Source organism: Myotis yumanensis, unplaced genomic scaffold (assembly GCF_028538775.1).
Source record: "Myotis yumanensis isolate MYYU_CA2020_CCGP unplaced genomic scaffold, mMyoYum1.0.hap1 SCAF_23, whole genome shotgun sequence".
NCBI classification, from domain to species: domain Eukaryota; kingdom Metazoa; phylum Chordata; class Mammalia; order Chiroptera; family Vespertilionidae; genus Myotis; species Myotis yumanensis.
The window spans coordinates 232,557-256,103 of NW_027223774.1; the positions used below are offsets into that span (position 1 = coordinate 232,557).

Below are 23,547 nucleotides of genomic sequence, written 5' to 3' on the forward strand. Positions count from 1 at the left end.
TTGAGTAAAAAACTAGATCTGTTTTCCAGCCGTCACATTCATTATCGACGATGCCCACGTCACCTGTGTGTGCAGGACGGGGCCCCTGGCGGTCCTTTGGTCTTGAGAACACCGTCATTCAGTGCTTTGGGGTCAGGCCTGAGTCCCACCACACCACTCAGGTTCAGGTGCAGGACTGGGCTGAGAAGGCAGCGTCTCATCAACTGGCGTTAGCGCTAGATCGGTGTCTCTTCTTGCGTTTAGCCCCACTGTGCGTCTTCTGGTGCCCGATGAGGTGTGAGCTCTGGGTGAAGGCCTTCCCGCATCTGTCGCAGACATAGGGGCGCTCCCCAGTGTGGATCCTCTGGTGGCGGATGAGGTGGGAGCTCTGGCGGAAAGTCTTGTTGCAGAACTTGCACAGGTAGGGCCTGGCTCCGGTGTGAGTCCTCAGGTGCTGGGAGATGGCCGAGCGGTCATTGAAGGTCCGCCCACACTCTCGACACTTGAACGGCCTCTCTCCAGTATGAATCCTCTGGTGCTGCGTGAGGGAGGAGCTCTGGATGAAGGCCTTCCCGCAGAACCCACACACGTAGGGCTTCTCTCCCGTGTGGATTTTTCTGTGCACGGAGAAGTACCTGGGGTTCCGGAATAGTTTGCTGCACGCGCTGCAGCGGAACACCTGGCTCCCCTTGTGGATCCGTATGAACGTGACCTGCGGGGTGCTCCTGGTTTCCCGGGCTCTGCCCCCTTGGCGGCTCTGCTGGGTTTTTACCTGCGAATCACTCGCTGCCTTTCTGATGCGTGAGCTATGCCTGCGCAAGCTTTTCCGGGGTAGAGTTTTCCGGAGGGAGGCGCGGCTTGTGGCGAGACCCCTGTCTGCTAGGGACTTGGGGCTTTCACAGTGCTGCTTCTCAGAGAGGGCTTCCTCCTGGGCCAGCCCCACGGGCAGCAATGCCGTGTCCCCAGCTTCCAGGGCCGCCCCCTGCGGGGCCTCCGCTGAGGTAGAGGGTTGGGCCTCAGCCCCCGAGAGCTCTTCCACTTTCAGGTCGGGGGCTGGTTCTGCCGCAGGAACAGCTGACTTTGGGGGTAACTGCTCCCCTTCCACTGTAGTCTCCCAGCCTGAAAGACACCAGAAGGTGTGGGTGACGCAGAGGAAATGCTGAAGTGGGCTGAGAGCAGGACAATTACGTTTAAAAGCCGGGGGATGTCTTATGTGTTTTTTAATCCTCAGCTGAGGGTATGTTTTTATTCATTTTATCAAGGAAGGGGGAGAGAAAGAGAAACAGTTGCCTCCTGTACACATCCTGACCGGGGAACGAACCCACAACCTAGGTATGTTCCCTGATGGGGAACTGAACCCGCAACCTCTTGGCGTGCGGGACAACACTCCCCCCAGCTGAGACCCCCGGCCAGGGCAAAGCTGGGGACGGTCTCCCCCAAGTGCAGTCTTGCAACCTGGGGAGCGACTGAGAGAAGCAGTGATGCAGCCAAGCGGGGACACTGCCTGAGACCGGGCGGGGTGTCTGCCAGCTCTCCACCTCCTGTGCAGCCCACAGACGCCCAGTGAGGTCCTTCAGTGGGACCGAGGCTGCCCCGTGCACACAACACCCACCCTTCAGGGCCACAGGCCAGTTCCAGGCCCCGGCTGGTGCCAGGGACTTGAGAAACATCCATGTGAGAGAGACACATCGACCGGTTGCCTCCTGTATGCGCCCTGACCCAGAATCGAACCTGCAGCCTTTCGGCTTACAGGACGATACTCCAACCAACCAAGCCCCCCAGCCAGGGCTGCAGGGGCCTCTTGAGGGCACACCCAACCCTCCAGCTGGGCCCAGAGAAGGCACACTCGGACGCGGAGGGCAGTGTGGGCGAGGGCGAGGGCGAGGGCGAGGCCTCACCCACGGAGACCAGGTGCCGGAAGGTCTCCAGCATCACGTCATGGTACTCGGTCCTCTGCGTGGGGTCCAGCAGCTCCCACTCGTCCCTGTTGAAGTCCAGGGCCACGTCCAGGAAGGTCACTGGCTCCTGCAAGGCCACAGTGTGCTGCTCAGCAGGAGGGTCAGGAGCCCTCGAAGGGGACAGAGCCTGCTCTGCGGGGAGGGGTGTGGGCTGAGGCAGAGCCCCAACTTCACCAGGAGTGGCAGGTACCTCCGCCGCCTACACCTGAGTGCAGGTCACCTTTCCCCACTCCCCGCGCGTCCCACTCCCGGGCAGCCGACCCACACGGGGGAACAACAGCCACCGTGTGGGGCGTCCCCAGGCCACCGTGACCGGGATCAGTCCTTTCTGAGGGGCCCATGAGGACGCCAGGGGGAGAGGCCTCCCACGGCCCTTTGCCTGGACCTGGGAGGCATTTTGCCCACAAGAGGCAGAGCCACAAGATGGGCTGGAGAGCCCTCCACCACCGGGGAGCCCCTGGACACAGCCTGCCTGAAGCACCCCCAGGTCACCCCACAGGAGAGCCAGCACCTTCCTGCAGAGGCAGCTTCCGCCGGGAGCAGCTCTGGCCAGGGCCACAGACACAGGGCTGGGGCCAATCTCTGAGCCTCAACAACTCTGGTTATTTTGCGGCAAACCTCAGACCGTCTCTGTCACGCTCTCCTGCCCTTCACCCTTGGAAACTCCGAAAGGCCTGGCCCGGAGGCTGCGGGGGCGGGGCGGGGGTCCCTCCCAGGGGAAGCTGTGACAGAGCAGGAAGGGGTGCCGCTCCCCTCACCTCTGGCAGGACCTCCGCTGGGCAGGTCGTCTCCTTCTCCTTCTCCTCCTGCTGAGCTGGGGTCTCCGGAGGGCAGGTGGGGCCCGGGGCAGGCAGAGCTGGGAGAGAGCAGCACAGGGTCAGGGGTGTCAGGACAGGGCCAGCCCGTCTCTGGTCCCACGGGGCTCCGTGTGCTCCACTCATCTTCTCCTCAGAGGCTAAGCCCGCACCTCTGGCCCCCGAGTCCTCCGACCGCCTGTCCCCGCCTGACACTGTGGGGGGTGGGACTGTCCTGCCCCAGGACAGACCCGCTCTCCCGACACACCCGTCCTGATGAGAATTCTGCCAAGTCTCCTCCAATTCAGGAAACAGCCCTGCTCAGCCCTAACTTTCCCCAACCTCCGTGTACCCCATCAACGTATCTCCCTCTAAAATAAAAAAATATCCTTAGGTGAGGATTTAAAAAAAGAAAAAAACCCATCAGGTGATGCATGGGGAAGGGAGGTGAGCAAAATGGACCTCAGCCACACAGAGGCCAGTCCCATGGACTCGGCTCCCAAAGGCAGCCACCCCTCCTGGCTGGGCGGCTAAGTGGTTAAAGCGTCACCCCATATGCCAAGGTTGTGGGTTCCATCCCTGATCGGGGCATATGTGGGAGGCAGCTAATTGATGTCTTTCTCTCTCTAAAATAAATAAATAAGACCCCAGTGGGCGTGGCTCAGTGGTTGAGCGTCAACCTATGAACCAGGAGGTCACGGTTCAATTCCCGGGCAGGGCACATGCTCGGGTTGTGGGCTCCATCCCCAGTGTGGGGCGTGCAGAAAGCAGCCGTCAATGATTCGCTCCCATCATTGATGTTTCTCTCTCTCTCCCTCTCCCTTCTCTGAAATCAATAAAAATACATTTTTTAAAAAAAAGAATACATAAATAAGCGAAACAACAAATCAATGTTTTCCTAAATAAATAAATAAATAAATAAATAAATAAATTCAAGGAAAAAAAAGCAACCCATTAGCCCACCAGCCACACCTGCTGCCAACGAGGAGTCTGGGAAGTTCGCTCAGACCTGCCGCTGCCCCTGAACTCAGGGCTCGGTTCCCCCTGAGCCAGGGACCTTCCCCAGGGCCCTGCCCGGCGCTCCTGCTGTAGACCTGCCCCCCCTTCTGATGCCGGAACAGGCTGTGACGGCTTCCACCGTGGCCTGTGCAGGGGGTGCTCCCCCCGGCACACCCATCCTGCTGCCTCTGAGCTCTGCTCGTACCAGGAGTTGGCCTCCACGGCCCCACGACCAGCGCCCTCTAGCTCCTCTCGACTCCACCGTCTCACACGCATTCGTTCGCCACATTCCCACCTCACACACTCATCTGTCATGTTCCCGTCTCACACGCATCCGTTCGTCACGTTCCCATCTTTGCTGCGAGACCGAGGCCTGCTGAGCGCAGGAGCCTGTGTCCTGGTCACCACGGTGTGCCCAGCCCCACCGCATGGGGGACATGGGAAGGCACCCCCGACACGCCTGTGGGACTGAAGTCGGGGTTCCTCCTGGCTCGTGGGCAGAGCCTGGAGGGCACTGAAGCAGCTTATTGGAGAGCTCCCCGAGAAGCCTGTGGGGGGCTCCTTGCACAGGCAGGGCCAGCCCCCCCGCCCCAGGGTTCCACAGCTGGGTCCAGGGAGGATTCGCAAAGCCCTTGATCTGAGGCCACGGCAGGGACCCCGCAGCACGATGCACCCACCCCCGTCCCCCAAGACGCCCCACAGGGTGCCCCCTCCGCACTGGCCCCGGCACCCACCTTTCTCCTCGGATGCCCAGGTCACATCCTCCACCAGGGCCACCGCCTGCTGGCTGTCCTGCGGGTGCTGAGACTCCACCCACACCCGGAGCTGGGCGGGCAGCGCGCCCAGGAACTGCTCCAGCACCAGCGCCTCCAGCATCTGCTCCTTGGAGTGCACCTCGGGCCGCAGCCACTGGCGGCACAGCTCGCGGAGCTGGGCCTGGGCTTCTCGGGGCCCCGCCACCTCCTCAAAGCGGAACCCCCGGAACCGTTGTCGGGCGGCCTCGGGGTCGGCGGGGTGGCTGCCCGGCGGCGGGGTGGGCTCCCCGGGGCCCTCGGGGCTCAGGCCCTCGTCTCCGTCTCCGTCTCCGGAGTAGAGGGCCCAGATGCGGGCGTTCCGGGAGCGCGCCGCCTCCTCGTTCAGGGAGAGCACCTCCACCACCTCGATCTGCATCAGCGGCGCCGCGGCGGGAAGCGGGTCCGGCGGAGGGTCCGGAGCCTCAGGACGCCCTGGAGCGAGAAGCGGAGGAGACGTGACCAGGGAGCACTGCGCCCTCGGGCGGGACTGGGGGCTGCACATGGACCGAACCGGGTCACGGCTCCATCCGGTCAGGGCCCGGGCCCGGGTGGGGCTCCATGCCCAGCGGGGCTGCAGGAGGCAGCCTCTCATCTGTTTCTCTCTCTCTCGCTCCCTTCCCCTCTGTAAACAATCAATAAAACATATTTAAAAAAGAAACACATGAAAAGACGTTCAACATCATTAGCCACCGGAAAGCGCAAAGTGAAACCGCGGGATACCTCCTCCGGTAACAGGGGCGAACAGGGTGCCCGGGAGGCCCAGCCGCCAGGGGGGGAACCACACGGGGGCCGGCACCCCCTCTCCCGCGGGGTAGGAGCCCCGCGGGCAGCTCCTCGGAAGCGACACCGGAGCCGCTGCCCCGGGTGCAGCCAGGAGCCCCGAACCTGCCCGCTCCAGCCTCAGGCTTATGCTTATTGGAACTAGGCGCCGACACGTTAGAGAAGTTACTTTAAAACAAACAGGAAAGAAAATGGGCGTGGACCCCGGAACTATGTCCCACGGGGAGCGGGTGACGCGAAGAGGGGCGCAGGGCCGATCGCGGGGCTGAGGGAGCGGCCAGGCGCCGGCCCCGCGGTGTGGCTCCATCCCCTGAAGTGCGGGCAGGAAGCGCGGGCCCGGGGCGGCCGGCCTCCCGGGGGGCGGGGCTGCGGGGCGGGCCTGAGGGAGAAGCGGTGTGAGGAAGCGCGGCAGCGGCGGGTGCAGAGGCCCGGCCCAGGTCCGAACCAGAAACAGCCCAGGAAGGAACCCGAAGGAAGGAAGCCCACGGTCCCCACAGGAGAGGCCTGGGCGGCTCCAGGAGGGCGGGCGCGGGGAAGGCGGGGAAGGCGGCTCAGGGAAGCGGGAGCACAGGGCGGGGCGGGGACTCCGCCGAGGCTGGGGCTGGGGCTGACCCGGGGGGGGGGGGGGGGGTCTGAGGAAGCGCAGAGCCAGAGCGGCTCCTCGGGAAGAAACGCCCCCCCCCCCCCCCATCGGATCGGCCAGAGACGGAGACAGGAGTGGCCGGCACGTCCGGGCGAAAAGCGGAGGAGGACAGCGGGCACCCGGCAGCGGCTGTGCGTGCGGTTTGCGGGAAGGAAAGGGACCCGGGGGGACGCGGTTCTCGGGGACCGTGAGAGAGGGGCCCCCGGAGCTGTTCTCGGGCTCCACAAGCAAGCACCTCTTAAAAAAGTATTTTTAACACATTTCAAGAAGTAAAAACAAAACCAAGAAAAGAAAGAAAAACTACGCTTTCGAATCCAGGATTTGGATGGGGCGGGGCGGGGTGAACCCCGAAGCCCCGAAGCCCCGGCAGGGAGTTCACGGACTTCAGGGGGAGGGACGGGGAGCGAGACCGCCCTTCCCCGCACCCGGCCCAGCGCTGCGACGCCGGACGCGGTTCCGAAGCCCGTGGAGCCCACGGAGCCTGAACATCCACACGGACCTCAGCCTCCTCACCACAGGAAAGCGAGGTGAAGGCAGGACAGAAAGTCACCACGAGCAGCTGCGGCTGCGTTTGAGGGAAAAAAGGGGGAAAACCGATGCAAATAATGGACGCGACGTTAGGAGCAGCGGTGCAGCCCCGCAACTGGCGGTCAGCCAGGCGCCGGAGGGGGGGGGGGGACGCCGCGAACTACAACTCCCAGGAGCCTCCACGGCCCGGGCTTCCGGCGCCGCCATGTTGACCTGGGCGCCGCCACGCCGCCAGGACGGAGGTTCGCCCGGCTGGTCCCGGGTCCGCCGACCCCCGAGGAGCCGCCCGCGCGCCTCACCGTCTGCGAGTCCGTCCCTGCGGCTCCGCGGGAGCGAGCGCGGCGCCTTCCCTCCCGCACCGCAGCCGGCATCCCGGCCCCTTCGCCCCCATTACCCGCCCCCCCCCCCCCGCCTCTCGGAGGCCTCCCGGGTTCCCATCCAACCCCCCACGTCCTTCTAACCCGGCGCGGTGTCCCCGGCTCCAGACCCCACAGGGGCGCGGGAGCGGGTGGGGCCGCCCGGGCGCTGCGCTGGCGCCACAGCCCCGAGCTGAGCTGAGCGGGGCTCGCTCTCCGGGTCTCACCGCCACCCAGGCGCTCCCGTCCCGGGTCCAGGGGGGCCCCCACCCGCCCCCGGAAGAATGACAGCGCTGCCCTCCCCGACCTCCGCCGTCCGCCGCAGGCGCTCCGGGCTCCACGGGGACCCGCTCCCCTCACTCCTTTACCCACTCCCTTTGGCGCTGACCTCCACGCCGGGGCTTCGGGGTTCACCCCGCCCCGCCCCGCCCCCACCCAAGTCCTGGGTTCGAAGGCGTAGTATTTCTTTCTTTTTTTTGGTTTTGTTTTACTTCTTGAAATGGAAGCTCGTAAGGCTGGAAACTTCCCTCTGAGGTAACGCGGCCCCCTGGCCAGAGCCCCCAGCGGATGCGGGCAGGGCGCCTCCGGAGAGGCCGGACCCTGAGCAGCCCTCATCCCCGCGCTGCTGCAGCTTCCTGACCCTGAACATGTTGGTTTGGGATCCTTGGTTCGTCAGGGCGTTTGACTCGGTGCCTCTCCCTTAAAGTAACCGCTGGGTTCTTACCCCCTCCCCTCCCCCCCGGTTCTGACGGACTTATTTCTCCTTTAATGTTGGTCATGAATTTAGTTTCTTCTCTTATCCTTGGGGGCACTGGGGTGCTTTTCAAAATCTTGCGCTGAGTGCTCACTCAGAAATGTGAGCTCGTGTAGTTTTAAGCCGCAGAACCTGGGTCGGGGTGTCAGGAGCTCAGCGGTCCTTACGGTGCCGAGCGCCCAGGGGACCCGAAGGCCAACACGGTTCTGCGCGGTCACCATCAAAACCCCTGACAGCTGAGCCCCAGCTGGACTTCCAACCGCACCAACCACCCGCAGTGGAAACTGAATGTGACACGGACCCAGGGACTCTCCCCGCTGAGCCCGCCCCCCACCCCCTTACACAGCCCGGACCCCAGGCCGGCCCGCAGCTGTTCCCAGTCCACCAGGGACAGGAGAGCAGATGGGCGCTCTGTGCTGGTGGGAAGGAAAACGCAAGGGTCCAAAGAGCTGGCAGCATGGTTACTCCCGCGGTCACGTGGCTGACTGCACACGCGTGTGTTACTCCCGCGGTCACGTGGCTAACTGCACACGGCGTTACTCCCGCGGTCACATGGCTGACTGCACACGGCGTTACTCCCGAGGTCACGTGGCTGACTGGCGGCGAGCATAGGCTCTGCCACTGCCAGCACTGGGAGAGTGTGTGACACTCCACCCACCACTAGCCCGGGGAGAGATTAAAACTCTGGGTACGGTTTCTATTGCAAGCACACTGCTTTTGAACCTTCATAAAAAAAAAATCGTAGTGTGAACCATCTGCCGGGGAACAGAGGTTCTGGCTTCGGCCCACCAGCCGAGTGCCCCAGGGAAGCCTGGGCCACGTAATCCACTCACTTGCAACTAGGACAGGCTGAAGGGAGCTGCTGTTTTCCTCTCACGCGCCTTCTGTCACCTGCTTCTCTCCCAAGCTAAGTGGGTCCCTCACAGCAGTTTCCTAACGAAGCTGACAACTAACCAGGTGTATGTCGGCCACGGCCCACAAACCTAAGTTACCCAATTACAGTGACTGCTGAGGCTGCCAACTGGGTTTGTGCACCGGAAACACCAGACCCAGGCCCAGAGAAGGACCTGCTGAAGGTGTGGATGATCACCTTGATATCAGGCAGTCTTGGAGTCCACAACAGCAGCCGCCATTTCATTAAGGCCCCATGGTCTCAGTAAACAAGTGTCCAACCTTTACACAAAGAAGATCATGTTGGGAGAGGCTGGGAACCCTGCCCAGGGCCCTCGGGGAACGTAGCAGGGATACAAACCCTGCTCCCATGCCCTTCACACCAAAGGGGACTTCTCATCACCACCACCTCACTTTTTCTCAGATGTGCCCAAGTGTGTCTCACCCAGAGGTCTTCACATTGGCCACCTCCCTACCAGGCCGTCTTTCCCATGTTCCCATCCAGCTCTCAGCTCATGTGTCACCTCCTCACAGCTGTCTTCCTGCCCACTTCCAAAGCACGCACACTACCCACCCTCCCCAGCAGGCCCCATTGTCATTTCTCTCAGAGCACTGACTCATCTCCAAGTCTCTGGTCCAGTAATTACTTACTGTCACCTCTTCACCTCTATAGCAGCCCTGCCCAGGGAATTTGATCGAAAGACATGTCCTAGATCTGCACTGTCCCACCTCGCAGCCACCAGCTGCACACGACCAAGGAACATTTGAAGGAAGGCCAGTCCCACTAAGTTCAATCAGCTGCATGTGCTCTGGAATGAAAGAGGCCAATGAGATGGGCCTCCCCACTTGGTTCCTCACCGTGACCCACAACAGAGACAGCGCTAGGCACTCGGGCAGGTGCTCAAGCAGTATTTGTTGACTCAACATGGCTTCTAAGGGCCTTTTAGTCTTTTGCCTGGATTTCCCATTTCTGTCAAATTCCAGAAAATCTCACTGGCACTGAAACTGTGGCCTATGTAGAAATTATCCTGGGAGGATTGCTGCTGCTACAAAGTCCCCACCTGCTTGGGAGTCTGAGCCATGGCTTGAAGTACAGGCCTCAGAGTAAGAGGATACCTGGTTCACACCCCCACCTGCTGCTTCCCAGAGGAGCCAGGCCAGCAGGTGGCATTCCTGTTCCCACGGTAAAGTGGCTCCAGCGGCACTTCCCTGGGGGCTATAGGACTTAAGTCCTAACTTTATACACTTCTAGCCTTTGTGAGCCCTCAAAAGTTAACATTTACACCTATTCAATTCTTCTACATTCCACTAACATAACTTTCTTCAAATAAAGCCTGTCCATTCCTTAATTTATTCTTGGGTACAATTTCCAAAAAGTATTAACAAAATCTTTCCTTCATTTGTATTCAATTGGTTATTCCTGGTATAAGGCAAAACTATTAATTTCTGCATTATTTTATAATTTGTCACACTTTTATATGTATATTTTTTTATTGATTCCAGAGATGGGTAGAAACATCAATGATGAGAATCGCTGATTGGCTGCCTCCTGCATGCCCCCCATTGGGAATTGAGCCTGCAACCCAGGCATGTGCCCTTGACCTGAACTGAACCTGGGACCCTTCAGTCCCCAGGCCAACAACCTATCCACTGAGCCAAACCGGCTAAGGCTAATTGTTCACATTTCTGAATTCATTACTATTTCAGAGGGTCAGCCTTTGCCAGTCTGTGTTCCTATTCTGTCTGAATTGTTCATGTTCCATGAAACCATCTTTCTTTTTAAATATATTTTTGATTTCAGAGAGGAATGGAGGAGAGAGAGAAAGAAACATCAAAGATGAGAATTATTGATTAGCTGCCTCCTGCACGCCCCCTACTGGGGATTGAGCCCAAAACCTGGGCACGTGCCTTGACCTGAATCAAACCCAGGACCCTTCAGTCAGCAGGACGCTCTATCCCTAAGCCACACCAGCCAGGGCATGGAAACCATCTTTTAACAGAAAGCTGGGAGGCAGTCCCTGCCCAGATCAGGACTGAGATGTAACTGGCCGCTGCATAGTTACGGGCAGCACCTCTAAGATGGAACATCACCCTCCACGCAGTTTCCTTCTTGGGCTGTATTCACAACCTCTCAGTTTCTACATCCTGCCAGCCACAAGCAATCAACACACATTCATATTTGTGTTTTATGTGTATGTTTTTAAGAAAAAGGCATATATTGCCGAAACCGGTTTGGCTCAGTGGATAGAGCGTCAGCCTGCGGACTGAGAGGTCTCGGGTTCGATTCCGGTCAAGGGCATGTACCTGGGTTGCGGGCATATCCCCGGTGGGGGATGTGCAAGAGGCAGCTGATTGATGTTTCTCACTCATCAATGTTTCTAACTCTGTCTATCTCTCTCCCTTCCTCTCTGTGAAAAATCAATAAAATATATTAAAAAAAAAAAAGAAAAAGGCATATATAATATGTGCGTCCATGTATCTTTACATATGTAAGACACATACGGTTAAAAGATATTTTAAGAAACGCACATATATCATAGAGATATTTTTCATCCAGTACACAGATCTGGCTCATCCTTTGTAACAGTTGGGCAAAGCAGTATAATGAAAACAACTACATGTGGTGCTGAATATCTGTATAGTTTTCCCTTGTATAGTCTTTTTTCACCCCCCTGTATAGTCTTTTACCTTGACTCTTTATTTGCTTAATCAAAGTTACCCCAAAAATGGGCTCTTGGATCATTTTTTTCTCCTCCATTTCAGATTCAGTTATTCCTGCTTTGATCTGATTTATCTTCTTTCCTTAGATCTTTTGGAGGTGTCCCCGCCCCAAAATGTTTGCTATGCTTAGTTCATTTGTTTCTCTTCATATTCAATTAATAGGTAAGGAATTACCCTGGAGATTACATCTGGATATCCAGGAGAGTGGTGCCAGGTGAAAGGATCAAGATTGCATGGGCTTTAGAGAACAAAACAGGTATATGGAAGGTGACAGAGGACATAGTGTTTTCAAATAAAGATTTCACAGTATGTGACCACACTCTTCCAGGCTGGGTTCCTATCTCCAAGGATGTGCGCTCTCAGAGTTCTTCATAGCACTATTTCATCTTAAGATTTCCTTCATCATCCCTTATACACTCTCATCGCAAAGCCTTGCCTTGTCTTCAAAGTCTGCTCTCTCTAAGACGCCCTCATGCAGCACTTATTCACTCAAGTTTCCTGAGTCAGAGATTCAGTGACTGTCTTAGCAACTGGGGACACATCACAAATTGAAATATTTGTTCCAGGTGTTCAGGTCAGATAACAGGACAAGCTGGGAAAGCAGGACCTGTTTTATTTGTATACTTTTATCATCTGTTTTATGCAGTTTGCCTCCTGTATGACTTATTTGGTGTAAAAACAGAGTGAGACATTTCATTCTTCTTCAATATGGTTGGTTCAATACAGTGTAAGGCTTTTTGTTTGCTTGTTGTCAGGTAAGGTGAGACCAAGGCTGTGGCTTTCACCTGCACAGGTTGCATTGAGCGTGACCTCTCATATGAATCCTCTGTTTCGGGACACGATGAGGACTCCTACTGAAGGTCTTGCCGTGGATTCTGTGATTCCTGAAGCCTTCCTAACACTGGCCACATCCTCAGGCGCATTCCAGTATGACTTGTGAGGCTGAACGAGAGAGCTACTCCTTGGGCCCTTTCCACAGCAATCACATCCCCATGGTTTCAGATTTCTCAGATGTAATTACTTGGTGTTAGAACTTTTTCCATGACTAGATTTTTTTGGGGTCCAGTATGAATTCTCTCAAAACTGACTGAATCAGACCAGAAGCCTTTCCTGCTATGGTCATATTCCTCAGATTACGTCTGTTTGAGTCGTCATGTGGAAAACTCGTGAAGAGGACTAACTCCGTTCAGTCTCTGCATGGTAGTCTCCCATGTGTAGAGAAGGATTTTCTTCTCTTCCAACAAAATTCTCATTTTTTTCCCCTACTAATGTTAGTATTCCTTTGAGAGTTGCCACATTCATATTTGTAGGGCTCATCTTCTGCTTAATTTCTTGACAAATCAAAAAAGTTCAATGTCCTGCAAGCTTTCCTACAATCATGACCTTCAAAACAGTGTCTTCATTCCATTGCTTTCCTAAGGGTTAAATCTAAATTATGTGTCAAGTTTTCTACTCGAACCACACATATGGCAAAACCTTCTTTAAAGAACACTGTGTGATGGTTGAAGATCTGAGTGCCATCAAATATTTCTCCACATATGCCCTAGCCAGTTTTGATCAGTGGATAAAGCATCGGCCTGCAGACCAAAGGGTCCCGGGTTAGATTCTGGTCAAGGGCATGTACCTTGGTTGCAGGCTCCTCAGGAGGCAACCAGTAGATGTGTTTCTCACACATCAATGTTTCTCTCTGTCTTTCCCTCTCTTTTTCACTCTCCCTAAAAAATCAATAGAAAAATATCTTTGGGTGAGGATTAACAACAACAAAACAAAATATTTCTCCATATTCCTTATCTTCACATCTTTTCAAATCAGCACCTACATGAAGATGAATGCCCTCTGTCTCAAGTGTTTACCATTTCCTTCTACTTCCACCAACGCCTATGCTGCCACTGTTGCAATCATGGGGAGCCAGAGGGGCATGTGAGTTGAGCTGTGTCAGAAAGGCCTGGTTTCCACTCATTCCCCATCCTCCGCATGAGCTATAGCACAGCTATAGCAGTGTTGGGAGAAAGTGGCCACTGCAAGAGATGGCTGTCTCCTCTAACAGTAAAGCATGCCATTCCAAACGCCTATGATTCCCATGTTTTTAATACATTGCCCCGGCCTCCTGAGGTTCAGACAGGTGCACTCAACTTACAAACTTCTAAGTCCCCTCTCATTCATAACTCATTAACAGAATGGGTCAAGACATGGGACAATTCCAAACCCTTGAATTTAGGTGAAAGTTACTAGGGAGTTCTTTGTACTCTTCATGAAACTCTGTTGTTTAAAAAATTATTGTTATTATTATTATTATTTATAAGTGCCCTTGACAGGAATTGAACGCGGGACCCTTTGGTCCATAGGCTGACACTCTATCCACTGAGTCAAACCAGCTAGGGCAAAAAAGTATTTCAACATAATAAGAAAAACAAAACCTCTATTTTTACCCTTCAAAAACCTATGCCTTAACCAGACTTCCCCGTATCACTGCATAATGCCAAAAGTTCTTCTTTATTGTATTTTAAGAATGAGATACAAAAAGAACTTATATGGTAAATACACATGTAACAAAGACTAGTCACAGGAAGTTCCTGGAAGCCTTTGCCTATGGAATTGCTGGCAAGTTCCTCACTTGCCCCCTTGGTCAGTCACTCGCCCAGCCCACTGGGTCCACCTCTGAATGGGGAGAAGCACCATGCCAGCCCCACGACTGCTCTCTCAGGCCACGTACCATCACCTCTTCCCCAGATGCTGCCTCGGCCACGGCTTCCAGCTGCCTACCACCGTTCTTTCTTCACAAGCCCCCAGAGTGAGCTGTGAAAAGCCACATACACCTCATTGAAAATCAAACCACCTGCACAGTGGGCCCCGTGCACCTGCTGAACTTCAGCTGCATACCAATAACTGACAGTTACCTGCCCCCTGCCCCCAATTGGGTGACATGTTGTTCCCCGAATATGGGTAGCTGCTACAGTGTTTTGGACAGGTTCAAGCCTTGGACTGAGGAGAGGGCACAGTCGTCTCATTGCCACGTGCAAGTCCCAGCTTGGAGGGCAGAGCCTTCCCAGCACAATTAGCCAACAGCTATAGCTTTAAGCTTGAACCTGTGGTCCAAACACGTGGCCCCATGTGTCTGAGTGATAGAGTTCAGGTGCATGCAGTTGAGTAGGGCTGAAACCAACGAGAATGTTGTAAACATCTTGATCACTCTCCTACTTTGCCTCATGGCATCTGCTATAAAATAAAGACATGGCTTGTGGTGGCTGTCTCTCTCCATCAGAGAGGGCAGCGTCCCACCGAGACCAGCTTTCGTTCTCATGTCTGTCTTTTCTAAGCCTTTCATCAGCCCCACTAGGGTTCACCCTTGGCCATGCCGGCGCGGCACACCCGAATATGCCAAGCTCCAATCTGTCACCCCAAACTCTGTCTCCATGCCTGGAAGCTCTCTCCTAACCGGTTTGGCTCAGTGGATAGAGCGTCGGCCTGCGGACTGAAAGGTCCCAGGTTCGATTCCGTTCAAGGGCATGTACCTTAGTTGCGGGCACATCCCCAGTAGGAGGTGTGCAGGAGGCAGCTGATTGGTGTTTCTCTCTCATCGATGTTTCTAACTCTTTATCCTTCTCCCTTTCTCTCTGTAAAAAATCAATAAAATATATTAAAAAAAAAAAAAGTCTGCAGAATCCCCCCTCCACGCGCCCCTGCCCTCGGAATCAGCTTGAATATCACCCCGCAGTGTCCCCGACCACCTCCTGTGAATAATCCCCACGCTCCCTTTACACCAGGCCCTTTCCCTCAGGATGCACCATATTTATGTGAGCATGGTCCCATCTGTGCAACTTGTCTGCAGAAGCTATAAACTACCAGACCGCAAAGTCCACGACGGCACCACCAGCGTGATTAATGCCCTGCACAAGACACAGGAGGGCTTCCATGGTGCTGTGAGGTGAAGGGACTCTGACATCAGAGGAGCAAGGCACCGTCCCTCAGGGACACACACAGACAGGACCTGATGGCAGAGGAGCCAGGCGCTGTCCCCTGACGCCTGGCCAGGGCGAGTGTCCTGCTGAGCCTCCTGCACATGGTCTCTGTGCTGGCACAAGCCCTGATCCCGTCTCCCTCGGCAAGCTGGAGTCAGCAAACTCCTAGGTCAGGCTGAAGTGCATTCAGGAAGGTCTGGCCCCTCAGGACCAAATCAATGGGGGGAAAATATCCTCAGGTTAGGACTGAAAACAAACAAAAAAACTAGTTCATGATAAACAGGGTGTTTCCAATAAGTGGAAGAACCTAGACTGAAAATGGGCGCTGAAAGAACACCTGCCCTACGCTATACAACATGAAGAAATGCCAGACAAGTAAAACAGCTAAGAAAAAACCCAAAGAAACTAGGAAACAAAAATACTTGTATAACCTACCTATGTATGATATAGAGCCTAGAGCAGGAATAAAAATAAGTAAATCCTAAAACTTATTTTTTTTACTCCTCACCAGACAATATTTTTTCCATTGAATTTTTAGAGAGTGTAAGGGAGGGGGAGAGACAGAGAGAGAAACATCGGTGGGGGATCAAACCTGCAGCCCAGACAGGTGCCCTGGACCTGGAATCAAACCTGCAGCCCTTTGGGGCAAGGCCAACACTCTAACCACTGAGCACACCAGCCAGGGCTTAAAGGATTTTACACAGCAAATTGTTGCTACCACTTTCAGCTTACATCTTGGTTGATTCTCAAGTTCCATTTCTATAAATCCTACCTATAAGAAAAACCAACCTGAATGTGCCAAAAAATAAAATGGATACAAGGAATTTTTTTCCAACAACTTGAATGTCCATCAAGAGAAAAATTAAATATGAACTATACTGCATCTTTTAAAATGAAGTAGATCTGTATTAAGAACAACCCAAAACATAAACATATACAAATGTCCCTCGACTTAGGGATGCGTTATGTCCCAATAAACCCATCCTAAGTTGAAAATATCCTAACTTGAAAATGCAGTTAACCCAGCCTACCTTAAACACACTCAGAACACTTCCATTAGCCCACAGTGGGGCAAAATCATCTAACACGAGTGGGGAACGTCTGGCCCACAGGCCTTATCGTTTAGTCTGGCCCTGTCAAGGCATTAGGGGTGAGTTCATCAAATGTTTGACCAAATATAGCAGGCTAGTTTTTAAGTGGATAATTTTGTATGGCCTGAGAATGATGTTATAAATATCTAAATGGTCCCTGGCAGAAAAAATGTTCCCACTCCTGATCTAACACAAAGCCTGCTTGATAATAGTGTTGAACATCTTAAATTGTTAAATTCTATACTGAAAGCACCACCATAAAGTTAAAAACTTATTTCAAACTATAGTTGAGTAGGGGACAGTATTCGTATACATATATGTAAACATAAAAAGGAAAGGCTGGTGTGGTTCAGTGATTGGAGCAGCTGTCGCCAACTGGTGGTTTGTGGATTAGACTGTCTTGAGGGTTCGATTCCTGGTCAAGGGCACCCACCTGGGTTGCAGTTCACTCCCCACCCCTGGATAGGGCGTATGTGGGAGGCAGCCAGTTGATGTCTCCCTCCCTCTCTCTGAAAAGCAATGGAAAGAATATCCTCAGGTGAGGATTAATAAAAAATAAATAAATAAAAAAGCCTGGCGAGGGACACACACCCGTTAGTGGTGCTTACATGAGGGGAGAGCAGTCGACAATGAGTGGAACCAACCGACCACCAGCACCAGGTTCACGTTCAACCCATCAGCACACCCTGACCCCTGCCAGGACTCCCGCATGCCTGGCTCTCACCTGAAAAGGTGTCTTGAGGAATTCCTCTCTCCACCGACCAGAGCTGTTCCTCCTCCTCTAACCGAGACACCACCTCCGGCTTGGAAAGCTGATATTCTGCCCAAAGGAAGAGAGACGGGACTTGGGGGTCTGTGTTCGGAAGAAAATGCTTTCCTGCTGTGGCACCTGGTCTCCTAGAAAGTGACTTCGGTCTAGGGCAGTGATGATAACCCGCCCACCGCCTGTGTCCGCTGCTGCTTGCTTTCCGGAACTCCCTTCCTGGTAAAGCTGGCAGGAGACCCAGTTCTGGCCAGCAAGTCATCAAGGGAAGTGTGTCAGAGGGGCCACAGGGCTTTTTCTCTTTTGCTAAATACAACAGCTGTGAAAACAACACCAGCCCGGGCTGCCCATCCCCTTCGTCCTGCTTTTAACAGGAAAGTGCTGCTTGGAGTCATGATGCAGTTGCCCAGTTACCGACCTGAGAGTGGAAACGTTCACCCTAACCCCAGAGATGGAAGGGGTTGGGGTCTGGGACGCCACCCCTCAGCTGCTGGACGCAGACACCATGCCCCCTGGAATTCAAGGCCTCTGAGGGGTGGGCTAGGCGAAGATGCCCTTTACCCAGGGGTACAAAATAAAGCCCTCTCCCTCAAGCTCCGGGCCTCGACTCTTGTACCCTGACCTCTGCAGCCTGAGCCCAAGCAGACACACACACGTCAGCGGCACCACAATCGAGCAGCAAAGCGCACATCTTTATGGACACGGAGGCCGGGCTTACCCACGGAGGCCAGGTTCCTGTAGTTCTCCAGCACCACCTGTCTGTACAGGGACTTCTGCTCAGGATCCAGCAGTTCCCACTCCTCCGGGTCAAAACCCAGGCTCACATCTTCAAAAGCCACCGGTTCCTAAAAGCCACAGGTTCCTGTTCAGCTGGGGCGTGTCACCTTTCCGAGTGACAGGACGATGTGGGGGGGGCTGAGGACGGGCAGGCACAGGCTACCAGAGGACCGGAGAGGGTGCCCGGGGTGTCATCGGGTGTTCCTGCGTCCACCTGACTCTGAGCAATCCCAAGCTGGACTTCACTCAGGCCACACGGCTGAAGAGGGTTCTTTTTTTTTTTTTTTTAATTGCTTAAAGCATTACAAAGGGTATTACATATATGTCCTTTTTCTTCCCCGCCCTTGACAATACCCCGGCTTCCCCTACCCCCCAGTGTCTTATGTCCATTGGTTATGCTCATATGCATGCATACAAGTCCTTCAGTTGATCTCTTACCCCCCTCCCTCCTGCACCCCAACCCTCCCTGGCCTTCCCGCTGCAGTTTGACAATCTGTGTGAGGCAGCTCTGCCTCTGTATCTATTATTGTTCAAAAGTTTATAATGGTCTCTATTATCCATGAATGAGTGAGATCATGTGGTATTTTTCCTTCATTGACTGGCTTATTTCACTTAGCATAATGCTCTCCAGCTCCATCCATGCCGTTGCAAATCGTAAGAGTTTCTTCCTTTTTACAGCTGCATAGTATTCCATCGTGTAGATGTACCACAGTTTACTAATCCATTCATCTGCTGATGGGCACTTAGGCTGTTTCCAGATCTTAGCTATGGTGAATTGTGCTGCTATGAACATAGGGGTGCATATATCCTTTCTGATTGGTGTTTGAAGAGGGTTCTTGATGTTCTTAAAGCCCGGTGGTTCTCAACCTTGGCTGCACTTTAGAATCATATTGGGAATCTTTTTAAAATCCTGATTTCTGGGTCTCATCCTCCGGAAATTCTGTTTCTTTGTTATGGGGTGGGGCCACAACATTAGGAACAAAGAAACAGAATTTCCGGAGAATGAGGCCCAGAAATCAGGATTTTAAAAAGATTCCCAGGTGATTCTAATGTGCAGCCAAGGTTGAGAACCACTGTTAAAGCCTCCCCATTCCTTATGGATCTAGGGTTTCCAACACTGGTGTCAGGGTGTCTGTCTCCCCCTAGGGGAGTCCCTGCACTGAATCCTGGCACCCCAGCCTGCAGCCCCCACCCCCTTCCCGCACTGCTTCTACTTCCTTCAACTGCCAAGGAGCCACCTTTCCTAGTGGCCGAGCTCATGTCACCTCTAGCTTTGCTGCTAGCCTGGCTGTTCAAATCTAAAAATGAGTGTGATCGGCTTGGTGGGTGTGGCTCAGTGGTCGAGCATCAACCCATAAACCAGGAGGTCAAGGCTGGATTCCTGGTGGGGGCACACTCTGGGGTTTCAGGCTCCATCCCCAGTGCGGGGGCATCAGGAAGCAGCCGATCCATGATTCTCACCCATCACTGATGTTTCCATCTCTTCCCCTCTCCCTCCCTCTCTGAAATCAATACAAATATTTTTAAGAAAATAAAAATTAAATATGAAAAATATAAATAAGTAGGAGTGTGGTTGGCCTGACCGGTGTGGCTCAGTGGTTGCGCATTGTCCCAGGAACCAAGCGGTCAGGGTTCCATTCCCGGGGGTTTGGGCCCGATCCCCAGCAGGGGGCGTGCAGGAGGCAGCCCACCCCTGGTTCTCTCTTATCACTGACGTTTCTATCTCTTCCCCTCTTCCTCCCTCTCTGAAATGAAGAAAAATGTACTTTAAAATGTGTACAGTGGGGCCTTGACTTACGAGTTTAATTCGTTCCGAGACCAAGCTCGTTAAGGAGCTCATTAACTCAAATTACGCTATCAACTCAATGCAAAAAATCAGCCAAGAGACAACTGGTATCTCAAAAAACTCATTAGTCGGGACACTTGTAAGTCAGGGCCCACTGTATATTATTTTTTTTTTTTTTATTTTTTTTATTTTCCTCTTAAAGTATTACAAAGGGTATTACATAAGTATCCTTTTTGTATATTAAAATATATATATGCCCTAGCTCAGTGGTTGGCAAACTCATTAGTCAACAGAGCCAAGTATCAACAGTACAACGATTGAAATTTCTTTTGAGAGCCAAATTTTTTAAACTTAAACTATATAGGTAGGTACACTGTTATTAACTTAATTAGGGTACTCCTAAGGCTTAGGAAGAGCCACACTCAAGGGGCCAAAGAGCCGCATGTGGCTCGCAAGCCGCAGTTTGCCGACCACAGCCCTGGCCGGTTTGGCTCCATGGATAGAGTGTCGCCCTGTGGACTGAGGGGTCCCAGGTTCAATTCTGGCTCGATTCCCAGTGGGGGGCGTGCAGGAGGCAGCCCATCAATGATTCTCCCTCATCATTGATGTTTCTCTCTCTCTCCCCCTCTCCCTTCCTCTATAAAATCAATAAAATATATTAAATAAAACCACACAAAAAAAACTACACACACACACACACACACACACACATACTAGAGGCCTGATACACGAAATTCGTGCAAGGAGTTTGGCCCCTGGCAGCCCAGCTTTGCCCGGAAGGTCGTCTGGAAGGACACCCGGAAGGTCGTCTGGCTGTCCAGTCTAATTAGCATATTATGCTTTTATTATTATAGATTATTATTATTATTATTATTATTATAGGTGTATTAGAATCCCAGTTAGGCACCTCAACAGTAATGCTCCCTTGGGAAGCTGAGCACCTGCGGCCCCTCCCTCTACCCTGGGCTCGAGGCCCCAGGGGCACCCCACCCCCGTCCGCTCCCCCCCCCACCCCCCCATTCAGGCCCGGGTACCCTAAAACCTAAGGAGGCCCCTACTCACATGCACCCAGGCCATGGGAAGCCCGGAGGCCATGCTTTCCTCTCCGATGGCGGGAACGGGCGGAGTCCTAAGAGGATGGAATTGGGAGGCGGGAGCGGCGTGAGGGCAACGCCCCGGGGCCCCGCCTCGGTCCCCAAACCGCAGGGTCAGCCGGAAACGCCCCGAGGGGTGGCCTCCACCTGCCCCCAGACGCCTGGACGCCGCTTCCCGAAGGGCAGGGATCCCCTCCCAGGTTCCGCATCTGGCGGGAGCCGCCTCCGGGCCTCACCCGCCCACGCCCGGGGGGGGGGGGGCGGTGAGGGGAGGGCGTCGGCCAGCCCACGCCCGCAGGGAGCTGCCTTCTTGCTGGGACCCCCAACACCCACCGCAGCGCCCCTCCCAGCCCCGAGGCGGAGGCCCGCGGGCTGGGCCGGCACCGCCGAGTCCCCGACGGGCGGAAGTTTCCCTCCGGACTCACCCGCGCGCAGTGCACAATGGCGCCCGTCGCCCCGCGGCCAAGTGCGTCAGTGCTCGGGCCGGGACTACAACTCCCAGACACCCCCGCGGCGCGCCGCGCCCGGCCGCTCCCAGGCGGCGGCCATCTTGTCTGGGCAACTCGGGGCGGCCGACGAAGCCAAGGCGGCCAGGAAGCGGGCTTTCACCCGTGTCACCCCCGGCGGTCCCGCCGGGCAAAGGACAACTGCGGGGGAGGGGGAAGGTGCACGCCAGGCCGAAAAGTCCCAACCACCCCTTCGTGGGCGGCGACGCAGGCCGGGAGACAAGTGATGCCCGCCCAGGGGGGCGCCCACGCGTGGGGTGAACCGGAAGTTGGAGCAAGAAGGAACGGGGAGAAGACTGTGCCGGAAGTGCTGACTGGGTTAGAACTAGTTGGTAGGAGACGAGACTGGTTATTACGTCCATTGGGGAGAGAGCAGGGCGCTTAGGGTCGGAAGTGATGGAGCCGTGGCTAATTCTCGATGTGGAGGAGGGCGGGGACAGGAAGGGCAGCCTGTAGGGGGCGGGGCTAATGTCCACCAAGTTCCTAGGATTGGAGGAGGGGCAGGCCGGAAGCTTGGGGCGGGGCTAACGTCCTCTGGTTGAGGGAGCGACAGTACTGAGATACGTACGCGGGGGCGGGGCTAAATGTGTGTCCACGGCAAGACGGAAGGGGCGGGGCTTGCAGTGCTGGGGGCGTGACTAAAACCAGCCCACGGTCTCGTGGGGACTTTCCCCGGAAGCCCAGCGAGGGCCCGTGGAAAGGTTTGAGTTAAATGTGACAGACACCGTGGTTCAGCGGTTCTCAACCTGTGGGTCGCGACCCCTTTGGCGGTCGAACGACCCTTTCACAGGGGTCGCCTAAGACCATCCTGCATATCAGATATTTACATAATGATTCATAACAGTAGCAACATTGCAGTTATGAAGTAGCAACGAAAATAATTTTATGGTTGAGTCACAACTTGAGGAATTGTATTTAAAGGTCCAGAAGGTTGAGAACCACTGCAGATGGGTCTTGCAAAGATAAACCAAAGCTGGGTAGAAGTTAAAGCGGTGAAAATAGATTTTTAAAAAATATATATTTTTGCCCTAACTAGTTTGGCTCAATGGATAGAGCCTCTGCCTGCAGGCTGAAGGGTCCTGGGTTCGATTCTGGTCAAGGGCATCCCCAGTAGGGGGTGTGCAGGAGGCAGGTGATCGATGTTTCTCATCGATGTTTCTAACTCTCTATCCCTCTCCCTCCCTCTCTGTAAAAAATCAATAATATTTTTTAAAAGATTCAAATAATTAAATTACTTTAAAATCGTATATATATGTTTATTGAGGAAGGGAGAGGGAGAGAGAGATAAACAGCAATGATGAGAGAGAATCACTGATGGGCTGCCTCCTTCACACCCTCTACTGGGGCTGGAGCCCGCAACCCGGGTTTGCTGCGTCCTGACCTCCTGGTTCACAGGTCGACACTCAACCACTGAGCCACACTGGCTGGGCTGAAAATAGATTATATTCCATTAAAAAATTATAACAAGAGAAAAGAGACTGCATTATTGAACCTGGCTTAATTCCGAATACAGTCAGAACAAGTGGGGGTTTTATTGACAAGGAGAAAGATTGGGATGGGATGGGATGGGATGGGATGGGGTTGGGGGGGAGGTTGTTAGTGGATAGAAAGTGACAAAGAGGAGATATCAAGTCATTTGGGGGGGGAGGTTGAGGGGGTCCTGGTGGAACCCACCTGAAAGGATTCTTGCTAGGGGCAAGCCAGGGTGACCGGATGTCACCTGGGAGACATAATGAGGACGAGAAGTTTTATTAGATATCAAGGTTAGGGAATTCTTTTTTTAAAAAATATATTTTATTGATTTTAGAGAGTAAGGGAGATAGAGAGAGATAGAAACATCAATGATGAGAGAGAATCATTGATTGGCTGCCTCCTGCATGCCCTGGGGGAAGAGCCTGCAACCCAGGCATGTGCCCTTGGCTGGAATTGAACTCAGGACCCTTCAGTCCGCAGGCTGATGCTCTATCCATTGAGCCAAGCCAGCGAGGGCAAGGTTAGGGAATTCTTGACAAACTGGATTACCATGATTCTTGCTAAGATGATTCCAGAGATGAGCCTTGGTGGAGAAAGGGACCTGCCTACAGTTTGCTTAAGCAAAGAATCTTTGTCCGAGGAGGAGCCAAGGTGCCCATGTCTAGGAAATGGAGCAAGTCTGTCACTGCCAGGACATGATGTATGTTCTCCCTTGAGAGCCCGGAAAAAGTATTCTCTTGCCTTCCTCAGACTCCAGCGTCTGGTGTTCTCTCATCTTCCTCAGTTCCCAGGACCCAGGCTCTGATGTTCTCTCTCGGTGCTTTGGACTGTCCATGCTCCTCAGGCCCAGGACCTGTTCTCCTTGCAGATCTCAGCAGCACTGTGCCTCCCTTGGGTCCTC

General features: G+C 54.1%; 1 protein-coding gene across 2 annotated transcripts; it reads right to left on the minus strand.

Annotated features, from left to right (window-relative positions):
- Positions 1-21,124, minus strand: ZNF274 (zinc finger protein 274). 2 transcript variants are annotated; one of them, XM_070402225.1, is made up of 8 exons: positions 21,093-21,124; positions 20,636-20,702; positions 17,729-17,855; positions 16,972-17,067; positions 4,465-4,956; positions 2,696-2,793; positions 1,878-2,004; positions 1-1,098 (listed from the first exon to the last, which is right to left on the minus strand). In XM_070402225.1, the coding sequence occupies exons 2-8, from the start codon at positions 20,666-20,668 to the stop codon at positions 200-202; spliced, it is 1,872 nt and encodes a 623-aa protein (XP_070258326.1). In that variant the 5' UTR covers positions 20,669-20,702; positions 21,093-21,124; the 3' UTR covers positions 1-199. The 2 variants fall into 2 exon arrangements, with proteins under 2 accessions (XP_070258326.1, XP_070258327.1); XM_070402226.1 differs by lacking the exon at positions 21,093-21,124 and adding an exon at positions 21,001-21,082.
- Between the last annotated feature and the right edge of the window lie 2,423 nt (positions 21,125-23,547).